We start from the raw sequence: 25,046 nt of genomic DNA on the forward strand, positions 1-25,046 counted from the left end.
AAAAAAAAAAATGCAGTCATACAATTAAGTGTGTAACATGTAAAATTCATGCTTAAATGAAGCAGAACATCTGTTTGCATTTGTTTTGAATGGTCAGATGATTTATGACTGGATTGGTCAATATAAAGCAACAAAACATTCATTTTTTTGTAATTATTGCTATAACATCACTACAGACAAGTCATAGTGTAACAGTTTCACGATAAAAGTCTCAAATGTGAGCAAAGTAGGTGTAGGTTGAGTCAGTTTGCTGACTAAACATACAGAGAAACAGCCTGAAGGGGAATAACAGAAAGACATGGTGTGACTGGTGGGTTTTAAAGAGACAAACACCTTCCCACAGCATTCCATACAGCAGCCAAATCCATGTAAATAAAGCAAAACATTGTTTAGTGTTAGGAATTTTGTATGTAAGTATGGCAAATTATTAAAGAATTCATTCAAAGTTTTTGGCTACAATGCTGCTGCAAGGTTTTATACCTTAAAGGAAGGTTGTATTTATCAGTAACATAGTTAATTAGGTCAGAGTGAGGTAGAAAGAGGCAAGAGATAGTGAGCTTCTAACAAAGGACAAAATCTGTGCACCAATCACTGGCATGCTTGGAAGCTCTTTCTGTTTTACCTATAGGGGTTTTTAAGTGTTTTGTGCAAAGTGGCTTTTGTTTCCAGGCCTAATGCCTGCATCGTGCCCATAGCTGTAATTTCACTTATGATGGGGGTCGAACAACTGGGTGACCAACTCCAGGAAACTTTTCTGCTGCAGCTGTTAGCCAAGGTGACCCCACATGCAGTGATAAAAACACTGGGAGCTGCTGTATTGGAAGCAGTCCAGTGTGTCTAAACTTTGCTCAGTTTTCACACTGAAACTCGCAAAACTAAATATATGTTGATGAAACTTACAGTGATGATAAATTTGTTAACCTCCATCAAGCAAAAAATATTTAAATACAGGATTCATTCAATAATTCAAGGTGAGGAAGACATATGAGCAAAACTGCTTGACATAAAGATAGAAAAGTCTTTTTTACCAGGTGTCTTAGTACAAACCCCTTTTGTGGGTTATGTGATTTTTGGACAAAACTCCAAAGTTCTAAGACTTGAGTAAGGTAGACCCACATGTCCCTCAGTCTGAAGACAAAAGACAAACAGGTGAAAAGACTACATACCTAGACAGGTGTCTGACAACCATGCATAGATGCAATAATCAGTAAATTCACTGTGTCTTTGAGTAATTATGAGCATATATTCTACTCAGCAGTGGATAACTGGAATAACTGTGAAAAGCTTTTGATTTAAAGGGACTGTTTTTTAGTAGTAAAGTCGTAAAAGCTGGTTCCAGAATTGCAGTTTTACATTAGCAGCTGCTGCATGAGTAACTCAGAGATTAAAGAAGATAGGGTTTTTCAACTAGCTGCTGCCTCGGACACCAGTAACAAGCAAGCAAACACTAAGTGGCTGTCTCTGAAATCACAGTCTAGTGTTAACACTTTTATCTATCTGAAGTGAAAACAACACATCATTGAATTCAAACTGCACCACAAGGTGGTTTGAACCTTCAAATTTGCTTTACTGATAGAATGTAAATCAGATGTTTCCATGTACTGTGGAAGAGGTCCCTCCCACTGTAGGCAAATTTAGTTTAGGTCAAAGATTTCAAACGGAGGAAAAAATAACATAGTTCATTAATGAACCGAGGCCATTCAAAACATGTGAGAGCCCAGAAGAGCTTATGTCTATGTTGGCTTTGTACCTTCCTAAACATAGTTTGCTCCATATCCTTTTTACTGTATCTAAGACTGACAATTTGTATCTTTCATCCGTGTTATAAATGGTGTATAGTGATGACAAGTTAGAGAAAATAAAGTGTCTTTGCAAGGTGCTGAGCTACTATTTGCCAAAACAAATAGTGGTGTGCTGGAACAATCTGGAAGATTGTTCCTTCAGAATACATTTCCCCATTGGATGTTCTAATGATGGAAGTGGACAATGCCAGGGTTATGGATGGGCCTCGGGAGTCCAGGCCAGTGAAGTCACTGTCATCCTCAGATGAATTCTTCCGATACACTTTGACTATAATTACACTAATTCATGCAGTTTGGCAATGAAAAACTTAAACACTCAGAGTGTTAAGTTTGAAATTTAAGGGCTAAGTTATTGCAGTTTAGTAGTTTACAGTGCTTCTTCTAAAATTGTGGTGGGCAGCATAACTAAAGAGGACACTAACTGGATGGCTTTGTGCAGAAAGACAAATAAAAACTATAAGTGGAAATGTGACCATAGGTAAAAAGCCATTTTAAACAGACGGGCTTTAAAGTTGAAATTCCAAAGGTGGTGGTTAATCAATATATCTGATATTGGAAAATAAAAAGTTCCAGAGCCGGGGAGCAGGGCAACTAAAAGCTCTGAACCCCTTGATTGTGAGACAAGCAGAGGGAACAGTCAGGTGTAGGAAGGAAGAAGATCTTAGAGTACAAGAGGAAGTGACAACATGGAGAAGGTCAGACAGATATGGAGGGGTGATGGCCTTGAATACCAGTAGGAGAATTTTGAAGTTGATGTGGAATTTCAGTGGGAGCCAGTGAAGCCGGAACAGGAGTGATGTGGTGTGTAGAGTGGTTCTAGTGATAATACGGGCAGCTGAATTCTGGACCAGCTGAATCTTATGAAGGGATTTGTGAGTAAGACCAAAGAAGAGGGAACTGTAGTAATCCAGGCGAAAAGTAACAATGATAGAAGTGGTATGGGGAGGGAGGGAGGGGTGAAGGTGGCTGATGTTACATAGATACAAATATGCCGACCAGGTAATATAATTACTATCGACAATGGCACTCAGACTCTTAACCTGTGAGGAGAGGAACACAGAGGAATTCTTAATGACTAAGGAAAAATGGTCAATTTTGGATACTGCTGAAACCAATGAGGAGAACCTCAGTTTTGTCAGTGTTTAATTTGAAAAAAATTTGAAGATGACCGAGATTTTACTTCAGATATGTTGTGGATGAGAGAGTGTGGAGGCAAAGTGGATGTAAGTCTGGTACTGAGGTAGAGCTGGGTGTCATCTGCACAGGAACGGAAATTGATGTTGTATTTATGGAAGATATTGCCAAGGGGAAGAAGATAAACGATAAAAAGGAAGGGGCCCAGGACAAAGCCCTGAATTTCCAAAGGTGGTGGTTAATGGTTACGACCCAAATAGGTAGGATTTAAACCAGACACGTAGAGTGTGAGTGATACCAATGGAAGATAATCTTTTGAGAAGGGTGATATGACTGATAGTGTCAAAGGCCGCACTGAAGTCAAGAAGGATGAGAATAGTAAGTAAACTGAAATCAGCTGCCATGTAATTGGTAATTTTTGTAAGTGCAGTCACTGAATTATGAACAAAGCAAAAACCAGACTGAAATTGTTCACACAACATGTTATGAGATAAAAGTGAATGACGTTGAATAGCAAAAAGAATTTTGGAAATGAAAAGTTGATTAGAAAGGAAGTTGGTAGGATCAGCACCAGTTGTTTTTTTTCAGAATCCCGTTTATTGCAGCAGTTTTGACAGAGATGAGAGGGACCAGAGAGAGGAGGCAACTTCTAAAGAGGACTAGATGAGGGTCCAGGTTGCAAGTAGATGGCCTGGAGTTACGAATCAGGTCTGAAATATCTGAGGAGTTGTGGAGCTTGAAAGAAGGGAAAGAGTAAGTGGGTGAAGTAAGTTCAGATGAGATAGTTGAGGAATACAGAACAATATTCTGATGAATCTTCTGAATATTTCAATTAAAGAAAGGCATAATATAATTACACAAAACTTCTGCACTTAAAGAAATTTTCTCTTCTGTTTGTCTTCTTTGCATTCTGTGTTGTATCTTCAATCTAAGACAAATATTTTGACATTTTTTTTAACTGTGAAGGCATTTCTCTGTGAGTGTCCTATGCATATATTATTGTAAATATGCACTTTTTGTGTTGTTGTTGTTGTTGTTTATATTTTGAAAAGCAAGGTGACTAGAGGCAAATGTCCTTGTCAAAGTTGATTGCACATCCAGTTCATAAGGTCGGCTGCCAACCGTGTAGGTGGATAGTGCTGTCTAAACTGTAATCTCCCATAAGTGTGTTGATAATTTGAACTCTGGTGACTGTGAAAATCCTCATCCTTCCTGTGGGCACTGTCATCAGTATCTCTAATTATAATAAAAAGATTTCCCCTTGCAGAGTAAAACAGCTTTGTTTTTATTTGGAGTGGCACTTCTTCCTTGAAAAGGCAAAGGGAGCCAAACCATACCAGCCAAATGTCCTCCACATCTTAATAGAGCCATCTGGTTCTTCAGATGCACAAGTCAAGGGCTGAGGTTTTCCTCTAACCCTGAATATTTTTTAAAATCACTGTCTGGCTTAAAAACAGGCTTTGCTGGCCTCTCAGTAGTCTTAAGTTTGGCACACTCATTTCAGCAGTCTTAACCATCAGAAAACACAACAGAAAAAAACAAACAAACCTCCATCTATGAAGCTTTTTAATTAATACACGTCAGCTTATTTTAATTTTACAATCTGCACATAATGTGATAAGTCAGAGGCTAAGATATAGTGTAATCTAGTTCATATGAGAGCATTTTATTCCCCCTTTACACGTATTTCCTGTATGTAGGCTATTAAACAAGATATATAATCTTAATTGGTAAGCTTCATAAATGCTGGTAGGCATATTTTTGTTAAGCTGTCATTCAGAATTTATGCTAAACGAGGCTAACTGCCTGCTGGCTCTAGATATGTGGCATCACTCTCATCTGGACAGCTTATTAGCATATTTTACAAAAATCTACAGCCCGGTAGCTCCTAAATTAAATTTCAGACTCCTGTATAAATAAACTTTTAACCTTGATCTAGCATTAGCGCAAAGTTAAACTGAATGCAGCCAACAGGCCATGCGATTTGGCCTCAAAGGTGCGGAGGCGTGATAAGGTGGGCATATTAAACAGTGACCTTGAGGACTTTCCACCAAGAAGGAATCTATGCAACGTGAATTTGCAGCAGAAGAAAACACCGATAAGCTCTGTGCCTCTGCCACACACGTTAAGGCCCCACAATACGAGATCCCAGCCGCACTGAGACTTTAATTGAACTCCCTCCCCTCTCTTCTCCTCCACCCTCCCCTCCTCTTCTCTCCTCCGTCTCCAGCGGGCTGCTAACTTCTCGTCGACGCACCACTTGGCTTCAGTTTGTTTTGGACTGGATACGGACAAGCAGCAAAAGACATGGCTTTCCTTCGTAGAGCGTTTCTGCTGCTGTTTCTTCAGGTCTGCCTGTTGCACGTGAGCGGTGAGTTTAAAAAAAATCGAGAAGTAAAAGAGCACGGTTTATTTTTGTTTTTGCTTTTTTTGCTCGTTTTTATCAAAGAAAAAAAGTTTCGTGGAGGAGTGCAGAGTTTGAATGAGAATACGATGCGTGTCTCTTCTTGGATGCGGCGACAATTTTCGGAGCGTTTGTTTTGTTTGCTCGAGACGTTGACGTGTTTTTGTGTCGCGTGCTTCTGAGGAGTTCATTATCTTATTCCGTTAACAAGCTTTTGGCTTCTGTGTTGAATTTTCATCCTCATTTTAATATAGTAAAATATGAACCTCCTGGTGTTGACTTCTACACGTTTTGCATGTTTTATTTTTTTAAGTTGCTTGTCGTCTTCGTGAAATGTCGCCTTTAAAGGTGTGTTTAATTACTGCGTAATTGATGCTAATTAAGCACCAAATGCGTAGCTGTAGCCCGCAGAGCTAAGCGCGTGCACGCGGGCATGCGTCGAGCTCGTGTGTTATAAAACTCTTCTCGGTCTGCGAAGAAAGTTGGTAAAGGTTTAATGCGACTGCTGTGAACATCTAAAGAACCACAACACTTTATGTAGACCACAGCACCAAATTTAGAAGAGGGTTGAGTTTTCAAGGCAGGGGCATTTTGTTTTTCTTTAGTTAAAGGATGGGATAGATAAGCACAGAGCAGTGCAATGTGTTTGTTTGTTTGCTTCTGTGTCTGTATATCCTCAGCTTGTGTCATTTTAAGAGCCAGTCTGAGTTTACCTTTTGTGAATATTTTTGCAAAGGCGTGACTCATTGCCTCAGGGAGCTGTGGAGGTTAGAAGCTGTTTATAGATCTTTTTAGTTGGGGCTTCTATGAACAATTTTCTTTGATTCTCTTGACCAGATTGGCTCAAATTGAGAAAAATACCTATAGTTTCCCGGTAGTGAAAGGTTCTCGTGTATTGTTTGTCTGGTCTGTCTGAGTACAAAATAAGACGGAGAAAAGCAGTATGCCTTAAGGACTTGGGGCTCATCAAACCTATTCACAGGTAAGCAAACATTAGTTTAAGGTTTGAAGCTTGTTGAATAATCAATCTGCAAAAAAGTACAATACTGAATGCTTTTGTAATAACTGCAAATTCTTCCTTTTATGCCCCTTTAAGTTACATGACATATTAAAAAACAAGGTGGGTGGACTGAAACATTTCAATTTCAATATTTTGACTTTTTTTAAAGGTTCAAAACAATCTGAACCTTTTTGGGTTGTTGGGTTTTGTACTGTCTGACAATTTTAGCTATTTTAAGCTTTTCCCTTGAGCTGTGGAAAATTATGATGATTAATTTTTTATGGAATTTTGTAGAAGTAGTAGGGTAACTGGGAAAATACTTGAAGTTTTTGGATAGCTAACTGCAACTCTACCGTTTATCTAACCAGTGTAGGGTAATGGCACCATGCACCTTCTCATTTTGAAGGACATGATCAACCAGAGTGTGTTGTATATCGACGATACAGCTGTGTGCTTTCAACTTTATATTGGACTGTTAAATGCTGTACTGCTTTCATTACAGTGGCTGATCCTTTTAAATGAACATGAAAAATGAAGAAAGATAAATTATTCATTTGATATGGGTGTCTTTAAATTTTTATTAGAATCATATTTGCAAAACACATTAATCAAAACTCATTAAGTCAGTTTCTCCACCCAAACCATCCACCCTCTCGCAACTCACTTTGTCCTGACCTTATCCCTCTTTTTTTCCTTAAATCCACGTTTTTTTTACTCCATCAGCCTTGTCTTAATTGGGTTATCTCTATTTAATCCTCATCTCCCCTCTACCTCCTCTGGAGACCAAGTAAAGCTGTCTGTTTTTGGATTAGGTCATTAGCCTTTGGTAGAGACCCCGGACCTCTAAAGAGCTTCTAAACCAGCCCCTGTCAAAACTGAACTACTCCCTAATGGACCTTGAAGGGCACTTACTCGAATACAATTTGTGGCTAAAAGCATTTCTGCTGCATGGAAATGAACCCATCCTGAGCATGAGAAGAAACCCAAACATGAAGCTTTGTTGATGCACTGTATACAACCCACTATTGATTTCAGAGTCCAATGTTCATCAATATGATCATCACGTTCTGTTAAAAGAATGAGCAAGTGGTCCGGGAATGGCGGTGGAGCAGTAAATCTGAGCAGTGGCTGAGCTTTTACGATGACATTTACAGAACAGAGAGTAGGGAAAGCAGACAGGCCTTTTTAGTTAATGCTGTTATGAAATATTTCTAACCAAACAAGGTTTTATCCATCGGTGCATTTGGAGGCTCGGAGGGATCCGCTCTGAGTTTGTGTGTGTAAAGTGCCTCTTGCATTCAGAAAACTGGCAGATGCTTTTATATAATATATGTTAGTGTAACTACATGTGAGTACCGCAGACTGTAGTAAGAAACTGCTGCAACTTACCTGAATAAATATTTCTTTGTGATGTTAAAACGAGCAGCTGTTTCGTAGTGTACCGCTAACTGTGCTTTGTTGACAAAGTCAGTTATTCAGCGTACCTGCTAAAAGATAGGAGGTGCTGGTTTACTGTTGCATCAACTGGTTAGTTTGTTTGTGTTGTTATTTGACTTTGGTCTTTGAAAGGGTTAGTTCAGAACTGGATTAACCTGTTAAAAAAAAAGGTCACACAGTGGTAGACCAGCAACTTTCATGATCTGCAGGGTGAAATGGCGATTTTTGTCAAAGAAGTCTGTTGTGTTTAAGGAGTATCGTTGTCATAATAATACAGATACTGGGAAATTCCTCAATCCTCCTCACTGTTTTGGATCCCACAAGAGGTAAAAAATGACAGAAAATCAGTTAAAAGTGAAGAGTCGGTTAAAAAAAAAGAAAGAACAGCGATGGCACTATCATGCAAAAAAGGTTTTAACATAATTGCAGGGTGTATTTATGACAAATATTTTAAGATTGTCTTGGGGACTGCTAACAACGAAAAAGTCAATATTTTTAGGTTTTCTGAGGTGGTGCTGTGCTTCTGGTGAATTGGCTCCATACTTTGTTTGCTGATGAAACACAGTTGTTAAGGTAGTCTGCCACAATTTCTGTTTGGTTGCTGGTAGACTTTTCTTAGCTTCAGTTGGGAGAAACATAATGATTTTTAGACCCTAACAGTTCTGTTATCCTGGTGAATTAACATCGTCTATTATAATGTTACAGACGTGCAGGGCTGATAACGTTCACATCCCACCTGCAAAGTTTAGCCATGGCTGTTACCTTAATGATAATTAACAGTCAGCTAATGTGGCTGTTACATAAATGCACCTTCAGGCTTGGGATGGGCACTAGGAGTACACTACCTTGTGACTCCCTGAGTCTGGGTTTGTAGCTATTGGGTAAATTGCTAATGCCTTGATTATACTCTGCTGCAGACAGGGACAGCTGGAGACTCAACAGATGAGTAGTCATTCCCGTTACGCTTCTTTGAAGTCTGTCACTTGGATCGCATTGTAATTCAAATTTTCTACAAGTCCATACTGTCACAAAAAACAGGTAGCTACACAGATGTCCACACAGACCATCGCAAGCTGAAATTTACCTCACTGGGATCCGAACAGACCCACGGATAGTGTAATTAAGACTCATTGTTAAGCAATTAATGTTGCAACTGGAGCTTTATTGGCTTCTCGAAATTCCTCTTAAAGTGTTGTTAAGTGTTGTGAATGTCAACTACTGCAGATGCTAGTGAGGGGAGGGGCTGTATGAAGTTATGTGTCAACTGGAGGAGATAAAAACAGGACTGCTGCTATTAATACTGATGCAAATGAGTACCTAATCCAGTGGTCAGTATCTGAGAATCAGTGTTTTTTGCAGCCCTAATAAGAAGAGCAATTTCTTTCTAAGTACAGTGTTTCCACAAATCACCACCTACTGTGAACACCCATGCAGTTATAACATATGCCTTCAACCTTGGAGATATTATTTATTGTTGGACCATAAGGAAGTCGAACCAAGTGTCAAAAGCAAGCTATATCAATACAATTGGTAATGTCTCAACTTATATTCTGTTTGGAAACATAACAAGAAAGCAAAGAAAAACATTGATATACTGCCCAGCTGTACCGTGAACTCGCATTGTTGTTGAAAATGATTAAGGGCACCTTCTAGAAAATGCAAAAGTCGTAAAGTTAGCCCCAAATCCCAGTTTTACTGGCCTTAGACACACTTTTCACTTGGAAGTAAACTTGAAAGTTTTCCTACATAGCAGCTCACTCCAGCTCTAAAGAAAATTCAGTATCCAAACACGCACGAGAACAATTCAGCTGCCTGTTAGGGAGTGACTCCTGATAATACCCCTATAGTATGGGTGTATCGGATAGCCGCATACTATAGGGGTGGGTTGATGTTTAAAAAGTGGTTGTATTGACATCATTTGATCAGTTTTAACATCACTTGGGGAAAAAAATCTGTTGAAGTATTAAAAGTATGATGCTTAATCAAAAACAATACCATGTTGCTGGTGTTATGTGTGTTGAAGTGTTAAATGACATTAAGGGTTCCCTTTTATTTCCCTTTCATATGCTTACCCACATTCAGACTTTCTTAAATTCTTTTGGCTTTAAGCATTTTTGATAGAATTAATACACATCTGAAGGACTTTGTAATTTGTTATTTATGTGAAATATAATGAATAGATAGCAGTGGCAATTTGTCTAGCACAACTGCTGGACCAGCTCTAGTTTCAAACCCTGAAATGTAAGCGTTTCCTGGTTGTCATCATATATCATATTTTAATATCCGTGGACAGTAAGCCAATCAATCAAGCTTTCTAAAGATGTCGCCTTTAAATATTTCTCGAATTGTTGAGTTATGAAAATAATAATGTCATTTTTAGTCAATAAGTGATGACCATGCAGTCCTCTACAATGTTATTTATAATTCATTGTGGTTTATATACATTTATTTATATTCTAAATATATCAGACTGTTGAATTATTAAACAGTCAATCCTGTAATTGAGACATTCAAATTCATGTTGACTCCAAGGTCATATTGAAAAATACTTGAAAATGAAAATAAATTCATAGAGATATAAATATGCTATTAAAAAAAGTTGGGTGCAATGTATTTGCTGTAAACCTGCAGGTCTTTTTTCGACTTCTAAGAAAATATTTTTTGCAGCATGTAGAAAAATAAAAAAGCAGTGAGTCAGTCTTCTCTAGTAAATAATGGCTGGTCTCCCTGACCTCCTCTTCATCCGTCTCCGTGGCTGAATGCCTGGGAATGCCTGCGCTTTGCTGTTGGGCTTGTCTGGATGTGGCAGGAAGTGTGCAGCTGTTGGCTGCAGTTGTCCATGTGGGATTAGTGCATTTGCTGAGTGATAGCTAGGCATGACAGCCATGTAATCTAATGTATTGGCTCATTGTTTTCATTAAAGAGAGTGTGCTGTTTGATCCCTGTAGTATTATAATGGTGACTTGCTGTAGCATTAGGCATATGTAAGCTAATTCGGCTAACATGTAGGTCAGCACAGTGGACAATTAAATAAATACAAGCAATTGCATTAACTTTTTTCATTACTTTAGCTAATCATTCAAACTTAAAAGCTTCTAAATAGATTGCAGAATACCTTGTGTGTTATTCCAGACTTTTAAGACATGGGGTTTGCATGTTTTGATTTAGACTATTTAAATGTTAGTAAATGTTAGGATTTTTAAGACATTTTTGACAGAAAGACTGGCACTTTCTTTAAACCTGAGTGGTTTAATTTGACTTGATATAGCTTTAGAGGTTATGAGGGGATATTGTATATGATAGCAAACCAAGCATTTTCCTTTGTTGTCGGAGAAAAAGATGATCTAAGTATCATAGTTTCCCAGAGAACATAACTATTTTTTTCATTTTGAATGTGTGCCAGCACCAAGACAGCAGGCTTGATACCTTTTGTTTTAAAAGGTGCTCAACCTGGCTGCTTCTCTGCCGCAAATCGACTGGAACAAAAAAAAAAAGCATTTTGCTTGAGCACTCATTGGTGTTTGTTGTTTCAGTTTGTGGTTTGAAGCCAGTGCATGCTCTGAAGATCCAAGACATGTTTTGGGAAATCAAAGCCCTAGCTGTTTAGCTGGCAGGAACAGAGCTGACATCACCCTTAAGCCTAAATTGAAAGGTTTTTCAAGGGCCTTGTCTTGCATGTGTAGTGGATGGTTGATGTTTGAGTGGGATTTTATTTCCAACAGCTGCCTCTGTAGTTTGATCCCTGTCCTTCTGGGAGGGACTCTCCTGTATCGACTACCTTTCTGGTGCTTCAGAGCTGCCCCAAAACATCCTCGCCTGGTATGTTATTCAAAGCACATCATTCACCACAGTGAGAAATCCATAAAGTGAACAATCACCTCAGAAAAGATAGGACCTCTTTTAAGAGCTAGAGACGGTTGTCTAAGCAGACTCAGTCAGGGTGAAGGATGCAGGAAATTACTCATGAGACTTAAGAAGATATGTGTCCATTCAGGAGGTAAAGAATTTGTCATACGGTTGCTTCAGAGCGTTAAACTGTTATCACACAGTGTCAGACACGTGAAAAATCTCCCCAGAAACACATTAAGTTCATTTTTTAATACTTGTTCCCTTAAAAGGCATTGCAGAATTCAGTTTTTTCAGGAATCTTGCAGGTTCAGGTTTTTTTCGTCTTGTTGAGAGAGTGCTCAGGGGCTTTTTTCATCACACTTCTTTGACTCACAAATATTGGATTTGGCTGCATTGCTCGCACAGGATTGATTATTTCTATCCAGTACTGTAAGAGCAGTGTGAAGTAAAGTAGAGGTATATTTTACCCTGCTGGATTGGCTGTGCGGATGATGTCAGCACAGTCAGAGCATAAGAGTTACACCTTAAGAGTTACAGTGCCCTTGCACTGTAAATCATTTCCTTATATCCTTCATGTCCACTGCAGCGTAGCACCCACAGAACTCACAAAGTAGCATTATAATTGTGCAGCGGCTTGGACTGCATTGCAAGAGTAAAAATAATAACACAGGGCAATGATGTGGTTTATGCTTTGCTAGGTGTTTTTTTAACTTTGGCAAACTGTGCTTTGTTGTTGGTGATATTTGGGAGGAGTAGTCTTCCTTCTTGTGGGATGCTGCCGGCATATTTGGATATTCATCCAGGAGTATTTACCATCTCAGCTTGTGTGCGTGACATCCCTATCACTCACAGCATTGGTTATCATGTTCATTTCACCTCACTGTTGCCAACTTAGCAATTTTTAATAGCTCTTTGGGGACTTTTTTTTAAAGCACCATTCTCTCTCTTCTTTTCTGTTCAGCAGTGGGGAACTGAAAAGAATACCGACATTTTCTACTGCTCGTAAATTTGTCTCTTAGTAGGCATCTGACTTGTAAATGTAGCAAAAATTATAGCAGAGACCATTTCTTTAACATTTGTGTACCGTGGCAATGTGAGACAACATCACAGTAACAAACTTGCCATACCTTGACATGTTCACATTTCTGCTCGTGGCTCTCTGGGGCCCTGCAAATATGGTATTAAGAACAACACTAGTCACAAGTTTAATCAGTCAGGGTCAAGTCCCAGCAAGAAGTCTTTCAGAGACATTCAGAAGCACCTTGCCCTGAAAAGCTGCTTCTTTTATCCCTTGAAAACGGTGCTGAAAGGCATCCTACAGGGGGAAAATTTCTTTGGTTTGAATGAGCACAAAGGAGTCTTAAACTGCCTGAGAATTTCTGCAGTGGAAAATGATGATAAAGAAACAACATGCAGCTTGAAATGTTGACAGTAGCCTAAATATTTGCTTAAAATTTCCATTCACCAAGAAATGTGTGATTATTTGTGACTCTCCTCCCGTGTCTTCTATAATTATGTATGTTATGTAGAATCCTCAGGATTTGATAATCATAGATACTGCATACTGTTAGTAGAATTAGTTGCAATTATAAAATAACAACTAAAAGTTTAAAATGTATCTTTTTCATAAGTAAAATATCTAAGTATTATTGAAAAAGCACTACAGGGAGTACCATAACAACTACTGGGTTCTTTGTCTTAAAATAAGACAAATTTGTAGTATTTCAGTCTTCAGCAGATTTGGCCATTTGTCTTTGAGCTGTGCCCAGGCAAAATTGGCCATCTGTACATTATGTCCCTTCATATTTAGAAGGCCCATCTGTGGGACACATGGCACTGTCTTGGGCCACAGTCCAAGTCCTGGCAGCAGTCCCTTGAGTGCCAGGGCGAGAGACAAAAAAACCCTCCAGTATTGCCTTCATTGAGAAGTCTTTCATTTCTCATTTTCCCTCTTCTCTCCCTTTTTGGTCCACAAACAGAGCTTAAAGAGCAGCTGCACACACCTGACGCCAGTACATCGGACAAGGCACAATCTGCCGTGGGGCAACAAGCAGGGGCTTGTGTTACAGAGAAATTTTACACCACAATGGTCTTTGCCTCCTTCCCGCCTTTTTCTGAGCCATCTCCCCCCCACACCCTGTGCTCTGCACACCTCTCTCATGCCCTCTTCTTTGCTTTGTTTTTTTTATATTTGCCAGAGCCTGGGATTATTTGCTTTGCTGTTGTTGAAATCAACAGGAGCACACACAAAGGGATAGAATTTATTCCATACTGTGCTGCATATGTTGGTTATAGAGCTTAGTTTAATTTTCAGTTTACTCTTATCTGAGTTAATCAGTAAAATCTTATGTCGGATATTTAAAGAAATTATACTTTGGCATTAATTCGTGGCAGTAGAATCTGATGCAAGCTAGTATATTTTATATTTCCTAGAGTTGAGAAATTAAGATGCTTAATTTTGGATGTTGGTATTAAGATTTTTGTCTTTCTGCAGCCAGCAACTTTAAAGCTTACCATCATGTCCAAATGAAGTTGGATTGTGCAGAAACTGAAGCAATATTTATATATATTTATTTTTCTACTGTTCTACTGTTAGCACCATTAGGTTAGTACTAAATTATTTTATAATAGTACCTCAAGCAGCAGGCACTAAAAAAAGGATAGAGTGCCACATCTCTGGGCCAGAATTTACCCATTAATTACGAACATTGTTGCTTACGATTTGTTACAAAAGGGTCCATAAATTATTACTCCTGGAAAGTGGGAAGCAGAGATTCCCCTTGCCATCCTGCGGGGTTCAGGTGTTTGTGAAATGTGACCACAGCACTATGTCATTGGTTTTTCTGTTTTTTTTGTAATGGATATGAGATATGATTCTTCTTCGAACAATGCAGATGTCATTAAGCTTCTTAAGTATTTGCTCAAGGCTTCCCCTCAGACCATGCCATTGTCCTAGTGAATGCCATGTCCTCTGATTTCTTTTGTTCTTTGACTTTATGTCAAACTGTCAATGCAGTCGATGTGTCTGTGGGGAAATATATTTAGAGTACCATTTAGCCCATAACCAGGATTAAGTTGCAAAGTGATATCGGCACTATATATGAGGAAAGTAACAAAATAGTAAATACATGTTACTGACAATACCTGCTGTAAGACACAAAGAGGACAAAGGCTTATGGGTTACTGATTATTGTGTCAGATACCAAAAATAAAGTGACAGTTTGACTGCTTCAGGGTGTTCATGGGTTAGTAAAGCGAGGGTAGGGACGGGTCATGGGGTCAACGGAGGTTTTCCTGCTTCACTCTTTTTTCAGAAACAAATCAATAAGACAGTCATTCTCCCTTGTTGCTTCACGGCTAAGAAACAAATTGTCTTCAATTTGATTAACTTTACTTGTCCGTCCTCTGCTTTACTTTTTTTATGTATTTGCTTTTTTGTATGTCATGACTTTTAGCCAACGGGACATCTTGCCATGTCAGGGCAGGTTGTCCTGTTGGCTGTTTTTTCCTCTAATATCATATCTGATATCATTATTGCTGTCTGTAGGAAACAAAGACTTGTCATAGATTTTGACAGTTTCATAACCATCAGGAAGGAAACATGATGAAAAAAATAACCTGCCAAATGCATTTACCATTACATTATTAGCTGTACTCTCTTTCCTTATTCATCTCCCTCCAGATAAAATGATGAGGCTCATTATGTCTGGCACTGTGCCAGTCAGTTGCCTGCCACATAAACCTGCATTCACATCTGCTAAATTAAAATGAAACCAGTCTGAATCCAGACTGACTTTGATGGTGAAAAGAAATCTCTGTGTTCAGTGTGTGCATGTGCAGATGAATATTCATGAGGACCCCAGGGCTAACCAGACAGTCTTTCATGGTTTTCGCTTCAATCTAATGGGCTGTGCCATGCCATGGATATAGCATGCATCTGGCAGTGTTGCTGTTTCTTAGGGGCTGGTTTTGACCGCCTTTTGTAACTTGTCAAAATTTCAGGGTTTCTTCTTGAATTGTTAGCGTGAAATTTGCACATTAGTGTAAGCTAACATAATAAAACACCCCCAACATTATATGCTTTGCAAAATAAAGTTTGTCTGAAGGAGTGGAGGCATGTCTGCACATGATTCCATGCATAGGGGATGAACAACATTAGAGAGTCCTGTGTCAGTCATGTCTTTTAATGTTATTCTGGCCCCTAAGGCTCAACCATCAGTGCAGAGGTAAAGTGTCTGATTTAACTCACATTTCATGCTTTGAGTGGGTCTCTCCCCTTTAGCTGACTTGTAGTGCAGGCTAATTATTTTGGTCTTTTTTGGTTGTTCAGTGAGTGGTTGCGGGGCATTTGTTGCATTTGTGTGATTGATTCCCCAGAGGGCTGATCTCTTTGTTTAAGTGTCCCTCAGGAAGCGCAAGAGAGGCAGAAAATTAAGCAATTAAGGAAAACCAACAACTACTGTTGATCGGACAGAGGAATTTGTCTAAAATGTTTCTCTACATCATTTTAACATCAGGGCCAAAATATTTATTCGCTTTCACTACCAGTTCTTCAGATTAATACTTGGTGTTTTTTTATTTTTGCATTTAAAATTTTCTTTAAAAGGTCGATTGCCTCACCAAACTAATAGTTTGTATTTCTTAAGCCTTGAGAAAATATATCTGATTTTGGTACTAAAGAGGTTGTTTTTTCAAGAATGAAAAACTTTTGCATTTTAAATGGCAAAAAAAACGGACTTGCAAATGTTAAATGTTGGCTAAACAAAAGACTCTTTATCTTTCCTTTAATGATTTTCCAGAAATGACTCATTTGTATTACTGGAAATGAGATTCTTGTATCTTTTTACAATCTGTGTGTGCACACTATGTGTACAGCCACCAGAAGTCATGGGGCAAATGTGTGGGAGGATTTGTAGACAGATGCCTTGCAGTGAGTGAGATGAGCTGAATTCGATTTGGAAAGGATCTAAAAATATGTATTCGAACTGAAAAGAATGCCTTCCCACAATATGAAGATGGATTAATATGAGTTTATTCGGATGAGATGTGTAGATATAACAAGAGTATTTAGGCTTTTGTTGGAACATCTTCCTGATCTTGCTGTGGGCTGTGACAACTGGCTGTATTCACAGATAAGAATCAGATGCTGAAGGGTGATAACTAAATCACAGACAGGATTTATTAAAGAGACATGATGCAGAGTTGACTTTAGGGGCGATTTGGTCGCTGCCAGACACAGGGAATGGCTTTTAAAGACCTGTCTGATGAGAGCTGTAATGTGATCTACCTTTGCAGCTCAAGTTCAGCGTTTGGAATCTGCCTTCAGGGGGTCTTCTTCTACAAGTGCAATTTAAGTGTAAAGGCATGTCAAGACTCCAGGTGTACACTGTCCCTTGCAATGTGAAAACTGGACTGAAGACTCTGAAATAGCTTTAGTTCAGGACAATAAAGATAAAACCTGTGGTTAGCTGTTGGCAGGCACCGTCCTGTTCAACCAAAGATGCAGTTTTGACACAGTTTTTGCTAGTATTTCTTGTGGTGTATTTATTTTTTTTTTTAAAGGTTTTACTTGTTTTCCAAAATGTATTATGACAAACAGACTTTTCTCTTCGTACAAATGAAAATCATGTTAGTGATTTATTTTGTCCCTGGAAAGGACTCAATTTAATAAAGAACTTGAATCAATACCAAATGAAGACATCATGCTTACTGCACTGGATTATCTTGCTTCATAGCAGTCATTAATTTGCTCCAAACATATTAAAGTGAATGTTTGTCACAGACAAATGGTAACCACCCAGAGGGTTTTCTGTAAATTATGCGATGGCTGATAATGATTTAGAGATTCCTTTTCCTTTGGCCTTTGGCAAAATGTCTTGGGGGGAAAAACAATTTTGATCTTGATATTGAAAAAACAGTTTTCATTTTAAGATACATTCATTTAACATTATGTAAAGATGCCATATTTGATGTTTCATAAAGCAGTGAAAAAGTAAAAGATGAAGGCAGACTGACAGGTATTGCAGAAAGGTACTTTAATTAATACTGAAAAAAAAGAAAACATGCTGTAATGTGATGGCAGGAAACCCTGAAGTACTAAGAAGGTCAAAAATATGAAGAATGGAGCAAATTCACCAGAGCCCACTGGGGAGACAGCAATACGGGAACAAAGGGGAGACCATATGGTGATCTGACATAGGTAGAAAATAAAGATTAAATACACAAACCAGAAAAATGGGTAATAAGGCACAAGTGAATTCAATCATGACAGTAACAAGGTCAGAAAAGGAACAAGGGAGGGAGGTAAAAGCACAAAGTCACAGGAGGAACTAACTTTCAAAATAAAACGGGAGACAACTGGAAGCAGTACAAAGAATAAACTCATAAAGCCAAGACAATAAGACACAGAGAACGCAGAACACATTGAGAAAAGGAACGGACATTTGAAAACACACTGCAAGATAGATTAATGATTACAATAGAAACCACAGATAACAGAAAAACCATGACATAGGTAACAGTGACACGATGCAGTTGACAAAGTGAGGTCCCTAGGTGACTTCTGGCTCTCAGGCTTTTACAAACCGGTAAACTTCGGAGAAAACTGTAACAATCTTTGTGTGTGGTAAGTGGTTTTGTCTCTGTAAATGCACTTCTCAGCTTTGAGAGGAGATGGAGCAGCAGCAAAACTGCCCATTTTCCCTCGAGGCAAAACAAAAACATGACTCTCATCTTAGCCAAAGTCTCCCTGTAGTTCCTCTAACATTAGTGGGTGGCAGGAGCAGAATTTACTGTCAAACTACAGTTTCTCCATTTTGAGAGGAGTCATTCAGGGTGGTTTGGGCATCTGATGGAGATGCCCTGATGGAGGCAGACAAGCCTGGAAGTCATTGCTGTCCTTGACCTGTTGTTAAAGTGACTGTGAACTTAATATGTGACTCAAAATGGATGCAATAAACAGGTTTTTATGCAGTTATACTTAGTGAACATGCAGTCTCTTAATTAATTCAGTGCACTTATATTTTATTTTGTTGCATTTATATGAAAGATAGGTAAGGTAAAGTAACAGACCCACCTTTTTCTCCTCTGCTCAGTCTTCCTGGAAGTACATACACCACATTACCCCACAAAAAATGTCCAGCTTTAAGACCCCGTTGGAGGTGTTTAAGTTGCAACATGTCATACTAATCTAATATGCAGTCAAATTGATATAACAGACCCCATGCAGGCTCCCATTTAATAAATTATGGCTCCTGAAGTGTTACACAGTCATTAGCTGCTTGATTCAGTTTAAGCTCCTTTTCCATATACGCTGTCGCATAGTTACAGACACAAGGAGGGAAAAAAAAAAGCTTGGTAATGGCGACTAGATTTTTGGTAACCATGCCAGACAGTATCCAAGTATGGCTAACAAGCAGAAAACCTGCTGAAGAAGTCTCTGACTAGGCAAAGCCCCCTGCAGGGCCGGAGGAGTCAGAACACCATGGGCTTCCGCCACCTCCAGCCAGCTTGGCATCTGCTGCCCAGCAGAGACCAGGAACACTGATATCGACAGGCCTGAAAAAAACACTGCTGCTTGCTAAAGGGTACAGCACACAGAGCCAATTGTTATGGAGGAGTAAGCAATGCTTTAGAGAGTTCCAAGACAAATGTACATGATGGTTGATTTAATGGTATTTTAACCAGAAATCAGACAGCCAGTTTATTGTGTCATCCCTTATTGAGATTATCTGCAAGACTGGTGGTTCTTTACAACTTGGTCACGACCATGCTGGGCCTATTACCCAGTGACAAAGATGTTATCTGATTATCATCCATCATCTCCATTTCCCCTTCTGCTAGCAGTCTGCGCAAGATCTCATGATGTGTTGTAAGGTCATTTTGACACAGAGGCTATAGTCAGCAGTTTTCCAACACTAATTCTTGCTTTGAGAATTTCTGAATTTGAAAATTTTTAGTGATCTAATGTGTGTTTCGCTTCAGTGCAGTGAATCTTAATCATTTGCTTTACTGATGCACTTCTTTTAATGGCTTCAGACAGCAGTTGAACTCTTTGGAAGATTGGAATAAGCTGTAAAATTGTTCGGTTTCATTTGTTGACTTCTTTTGGTGACAATAAGAAAAAAAAATCAGTATTTTTTTAACTAATATATTCAATTATTCATGTGATGAGGATCAGTTTAGACCTTATTTTGTTTTCAGTTTCAGAGTTGGGGTTATTTTAATGCGGGATAGTAGACCAATACAATACAATAGTCCTTTCTAATAACAGCAGTAGTGTTCATTAGTTCATTAGTTAGTTAATTTTTACTAACTTAACACATTTATTACAAGATTGTGTGTCTTTATAATTGTTCGAGATTCTTTTTTAAAAAGTACCTAGTGAGAAATGTATTGACAGTTTTGTTTAGTGGTGGAGAGTCTTTATCTCCCACAAGACTTTTGTTTTGTAGAGTGAGGCACTACTCTCGGCCCTCAGGGAGGCTGTGCACTGTGCACGAAAAAAATACAAGACATTCTGTTGCTTTTAAAGGTCTTTCTGTGCGAAATGAGTTATTTTTAAAGCCACTATTTACACTTTGAATATTTTCTGTTTGACTAGCACCAGAAAATGCCCAAAAATTTGCACTCAGGACAATCCTGCTATAAAGTTAGAGCACTTGTGATAGGCTGGTAACAAAAATGTAATGTTAACTTTGAAGCAGCAGAGAGCATTAGTTTCTTTGCATGGATCAAACTCTGAAAATATTTCCCACACTTCCCATGAATTCTTTCTGACTGGTTCTTCCAATGCCTCAGTTTAAATTGTAGAGTTTCTTAAAAAACTGAGTCCTCCAAGCCCAAGCTGAGATGACATTATCTGGGTCTTTTCAGCTACTTCAGAGCCAGAGATGGTGTATAACCATTTCTGCAGGTTTGGTAATTCTCTCCATGGCTAGTGAACAGATTCTCTTGTGTTAAATCAGTGGTTCGCCCCTTTAATAAGAAGCAGTCATGCTTTACACAGTGCTGACGTGTTCATAGCGATAGATGTACCTTTACCTTAAAAAACTCTGAGGTGTTGAATACTTTGAAACTGAATTGACTTTAACCTACTTTCAAACTTTTTAAACTTCACTGAATGAACCGAATCTTTAATTTTGCAACTTTATTCATCTCCGATTCAACATTTTCAGTGCTATATTACCTTGGTGTTCTAATGTTAATCCCCTTATCTTTTTCATATATGAACAAATTATGGACTCAGTCTGCCAGAAGCATTTGCTCTAATCGTTTGATCACCTTGTCTTTCTGATCTCACCTGTACGTGTCTTAACTGAGCTGAATCATTTTTTAAATGCTTTACATGGTGAGAGCTGAGCTTCAAAGATAGGTCTTGATAACAAAGCAGTCACTATTACACTGATAGAAATGTATGATAAATAAAATATAATCTGTCAAGTTCAAGAAGGGTCTTGTATGCACTCAGTAACTCTCTGCAAAAACTCTGGAAATGGAAGACAAATTCTATAGTTTTTGCACGTTTTTAAAGCACCTTGAATTGCTTATAAATGTTCAGAGACATGTAAATGCTAAACTTGAAAGAACTATGAGGGTGATGTAAGTGAAAAATGTTATACTGGCACAAACAAAGGCAACTTTGGTGCTTCAAGACCGATGAAACAACAATAAGATGGAGTCAGTTTGTGACTGAATGGTGTTTTCCTTTTGGTTCTTGGTGTTTTGGTTTCTGTTCTATATTTCTTAGCTTGTGTATTCCTTTGCCCCTGATGTCACTCTGACCCCTGTACTGTGTTCCTCCTGTTCTTGGTCAGAGTTTTCTGTGTTCAGTCTGTGGATTTTCTGTTTTATTTTGAAGGTTCATATCTTATGTCAGTGTTTCTAGTTTCGCTTCCTCTGTCTCGTTTAGTCTAATTTCTCCCGGCTGTGTTCCCACCTGTTCCTCGTTCCCTCATGTTCCTGCCCGGGTATTTATAATGTGTGTCCTCTAGTGTTCTGCGTCGCGTTGTTAACGTCAGTTCTCTCTCGTGCTGTGTCTCTCCTGATGTTTTCTTGTGTATTTTAGTTCTAGCTTTCCAGTTTAGGTTTTCTGTTTGGTTTTCCTTTGGTCAGCATTAAAACTGCTTTCAAGTTCACGTTTTGCCTCCGTGAGTCCTGCATTTTGGGTCCAATTCCTGCCTGCCACACAGCCAACCATGACAAAGAGTTTGTTTTAATGCAGTGATTAACTGTGAACACTGGTGCAAATAACATTGGCTTCTTCTTGAGTTCAGATTTAAGTTCATGCCAACAACTTGCAGAAATGAATGACAAAGCAATGTGACAGAAATCATGGTTCAACCAGTTGGCATCCAGCTGATCTGAGAAATGTCATGTTTGAGTTCCGTTCATTGATGCAGACTAACTCAGATTGATTGCAACATGTTGACAATCTGTCTGTGTCTATAAATTGGACAGCAGCTATTTACAAACCTTCGCCAGTCTGTCTGGGAGAGATTGCGGTCAGCCCAAGTCGGAACGTGATTGTTTTGGAGGCAGGGTGCCCTCACGAGACAGTCGACTTGAGATTAAAAGTGGTCGCTCAGAAGTTAACAGCAGCTGTTTGCCATCGGTTGCAAGATGCAAAAAAATTAAATGCAAGGCAGGTCTAAATTTTATCTAGTTATAGGGGGGCTGCCTTTCTGTGTTTTTTCTCTCGTGAGCCATGAAATCAGGTTCAGTAGTGCATCATGCTTGGTTTGGCTTTGGATGAACTGGCAGTAATTCATTAACTAGCACTGGCACCCTGCTTAAAACTAAAGGTCAGCATATCACTTCTTTTTATTACAGACATCAAAATCTTCTTTTTGTTTGTCTTTAAAAATTCCACTAACTGAAGATACACTGTGGGATTATGAGAGTCTGCCTGGGAAAGTTTCCTAATTGAATCAGTTCTATTTGATTAGAGTAGGCTCAGACATCCAGTGAGCATTTCCTTACAAAGAAAACACAGCTTTGGTTTGATTTAGACGGACTGACTGAGCACGAGGCGCAAACATCAAAAGCTTATTTACTGGTTTTAATGTAATCAGAGTTAATAACACTCCATGTGTACTGTTTTGCTACTTGCCGTGAAGCCGTCGTGTGATGATGGTTAGGAGTCGCTGGGTAGTTCTCTGGGTCGTCTTAGCTCACAGATCAAGGCTGCTGGTCTGGATCTTTGAACTTGACATTTCAAAAGGAAGAGGATAAAGAGATGCTTAAATATCAAATCCTCCCCCACGCCCTCAGCCCTGATATTGGACGCTGTTAAAAGATCAACGGCCTAATCAAAGAGCAGTGTTCTGAGCAGAGGATTTTCCCGGTGTGCTCATCTGTGGAACTTAATTTATACATGTTTCAGCATAAAATTGGGTTATCTAACTTTTGTCTTACAGGCACTTGTGAGAGTGGATTATTCTGCTATTGTGAGCCACTATTTATTTCCACACTTATTAAATAATGGATGTTCAGTCTTTTAGTTTATTAATTAAAAGCACTCTAACAATGAAACCATATAAATCCCTGGTGGTCACATCATGTTATTTTTGAGTTCTCCACTGTGTTGGTCGCATTTATCAGATCCTTTTTCCACTGAAAGTTGCAAACTGCTGCTGCTTTCGGAAGCACTTATGATGAGAGCGGTTAAAGTAAACCAAAATATATACCATAGACAAGAAATAATGCATTGATAATAAAATACAACATGCTGACTTTATTACTATTGATGAGCTGGACTTTGTAATAGTCATAATTTTCTTTCTGTTCGCTAAATGGTTGAAATTAGTTTGAGAGTAAATCTCTGGGAACCTTAGAGCCAGGCTGAATGCTTTACATTATATTTACACTGTGTTAAGTCCAGCTGTAAGAATAGAGTAGATAGTGCCCTGACTAGCTTTCTGTTTGTCTCTGAATGGATAAACTGTGCCAGAGTCATCTTTCTTTGGGGACTTTTAAGCTTAGGTGGTACCTGAGTAAAAATGTAGAACCAGCTCAATATTGGACAGGAGTAGGACAAAGTGCAATAAGATCACAGCATTTTATTGATGCCACTGCCATGGTTCAGGATCTTCAGGATCAGTGCAGCTATTTTATTATCTTTTTAGTCTGAGCCCAGAATTGAAACAGAGGACGAAGACACGCATGTGGCTCAGGTGTGGAAAATTTCTGGTGCTATGACATCAGTGGTTTGTAGTCTGCAGGTGTGAGAAAAACATGCCCTAGTTGATAAAACAAATCGATAAGCTTGCAGGCATACAGTTTCATTGCTTTCAGGCCAGTTCAGCTGGATTCTGCTGTTTTCCACTCCAATTGTAGTTTGAGGGAGTGAAGCCTTTTTTAAGTTGCACAGGTGTGTGTAACAGCGGAAATCAACAGGCATGACATTGTGTGTGGTCCTGTAATAATACTCTACAAAGTTACCCCCCCATCCTCCATTCACACACACACACACATACACACACCCCTATTTGCCCTCCGTCCTCTGTTCTCACTGCCTCTACACTCTGCCCCACAAATCACTTGACAAATGGGCTGCCCACAGGTGTTGCTGCCCCCCCCCCCCCCAACTGCCCCGTCCCCTGCAGCATGGGAATGTGGGCGACTTTCCTATTATTCACAGCTGCTTGTGTCAACGTGAACCCCGCCGCCCCCATCCTCCCCAACCCAGCAGGACACACTGCCACCCGACGACTGGGAATCCAGTCATAACCATGGCCCTGGCTCAAGGTTTTGGCATGCTGCAGCCCACTGAATAAAACAAGTGGTGGATATTGTCTGCTGAGCTCTGAGAACTGGAGTCTCCCAGTCTGGAGATCAAGATAAAGTAGGCGCTGAGCTGCTCACTACTTTCATATCAAACAATGCGGCTGGTTATGAGTTTTGAACACAGATATATCATTGTGTTTGACATTGTGTCTGACCGACTGCACACATCTGACTCCTGTTAGAGAAAAAGGAGAAAGTGTTTATTACTTCCCGGAGGCAAGGTCTGTGTTTTGATGTGAAATACAGGGCAGGTTTGTTGTGAAAATAGATGACTTTTAGGTCTCGGAAATTTGTCAGTAAGTCTGCTGGAAGGTGAAGGTGAAGATGTTTTCAATCACTGAAATAAAGTGTCTTAGGATACCCTGGGGATTGTAAGACATTCTAAAACCGGTTAATTTATGGGAGATGTTGCTGTCTTGGGATTTGTGATTCATCGCCACCAATTATTTAGAAGTTGTGAAGCATAAACATATTTTTAGCTATAGAAAAGAAAGAAGCATTGTAATTGCTTGTGCAGCATTTCTGAATGCTTGCAGTTATCTAGTAGCAGTAAAACCCACATGTTCTTCGTTTGCTTCTTGCTCTGCCCTCCACCACAAGTTTCCCTCCCCCGTCTCTGAGTGTTATGAACAAG

At 39.1% G+C, this 25,046-nt stretch overlaps 1 protein-coding gene across 3 annotated transcripts in view; it reads left to right on the forward strand.

Annotated features, from left to right (window-relative positions):
* Positions 1 to 5,047: 5,047 nt before the first annotated feature.
* The window catches only part of mcama (melanoma cell adhesion molecule a), a 51,167-nt gene continuing 31,168 nt past the window's right edge, over positions 5,048 to 25,046 (forward strand). The window contains exon 1 of one of the 3 annotated variants that reach the window (XM_084940824.1): positions 5,048 to 5,307. In XM_084940824.1, the coding sequence (XP_084796950.1) occupies positions 5,244 to 5,307 (64 nt within the window). In that variant the 5' untranslated portion in view covers positions 5,048 to 5,243. Of the gene's footprint in view, positions 5,308 to 5,794; positions 6,323 to 25,046 lie in introns of those variants that run through there. The other 2 variants (XM_084940823.1, XM_084940825.1) reach the window with 2 other exon arrangements.

Source organism: Perissodus microlepis, chromosome 10 (assembly GCF_051167445.1).
Source record: "Perissodus microlepis isolate ML-2025 ecotype Zambia chromosome 10, ASM5116744v1, whole genome shotgun sequence".
Classification (NCBI taxonomy): domain Eukaryota; kingdom Metazoa; phylum Chordata; class Actinopteri; order Cichliformes; family Cichlidae; genus Perissodus; species Perissodus microlepis.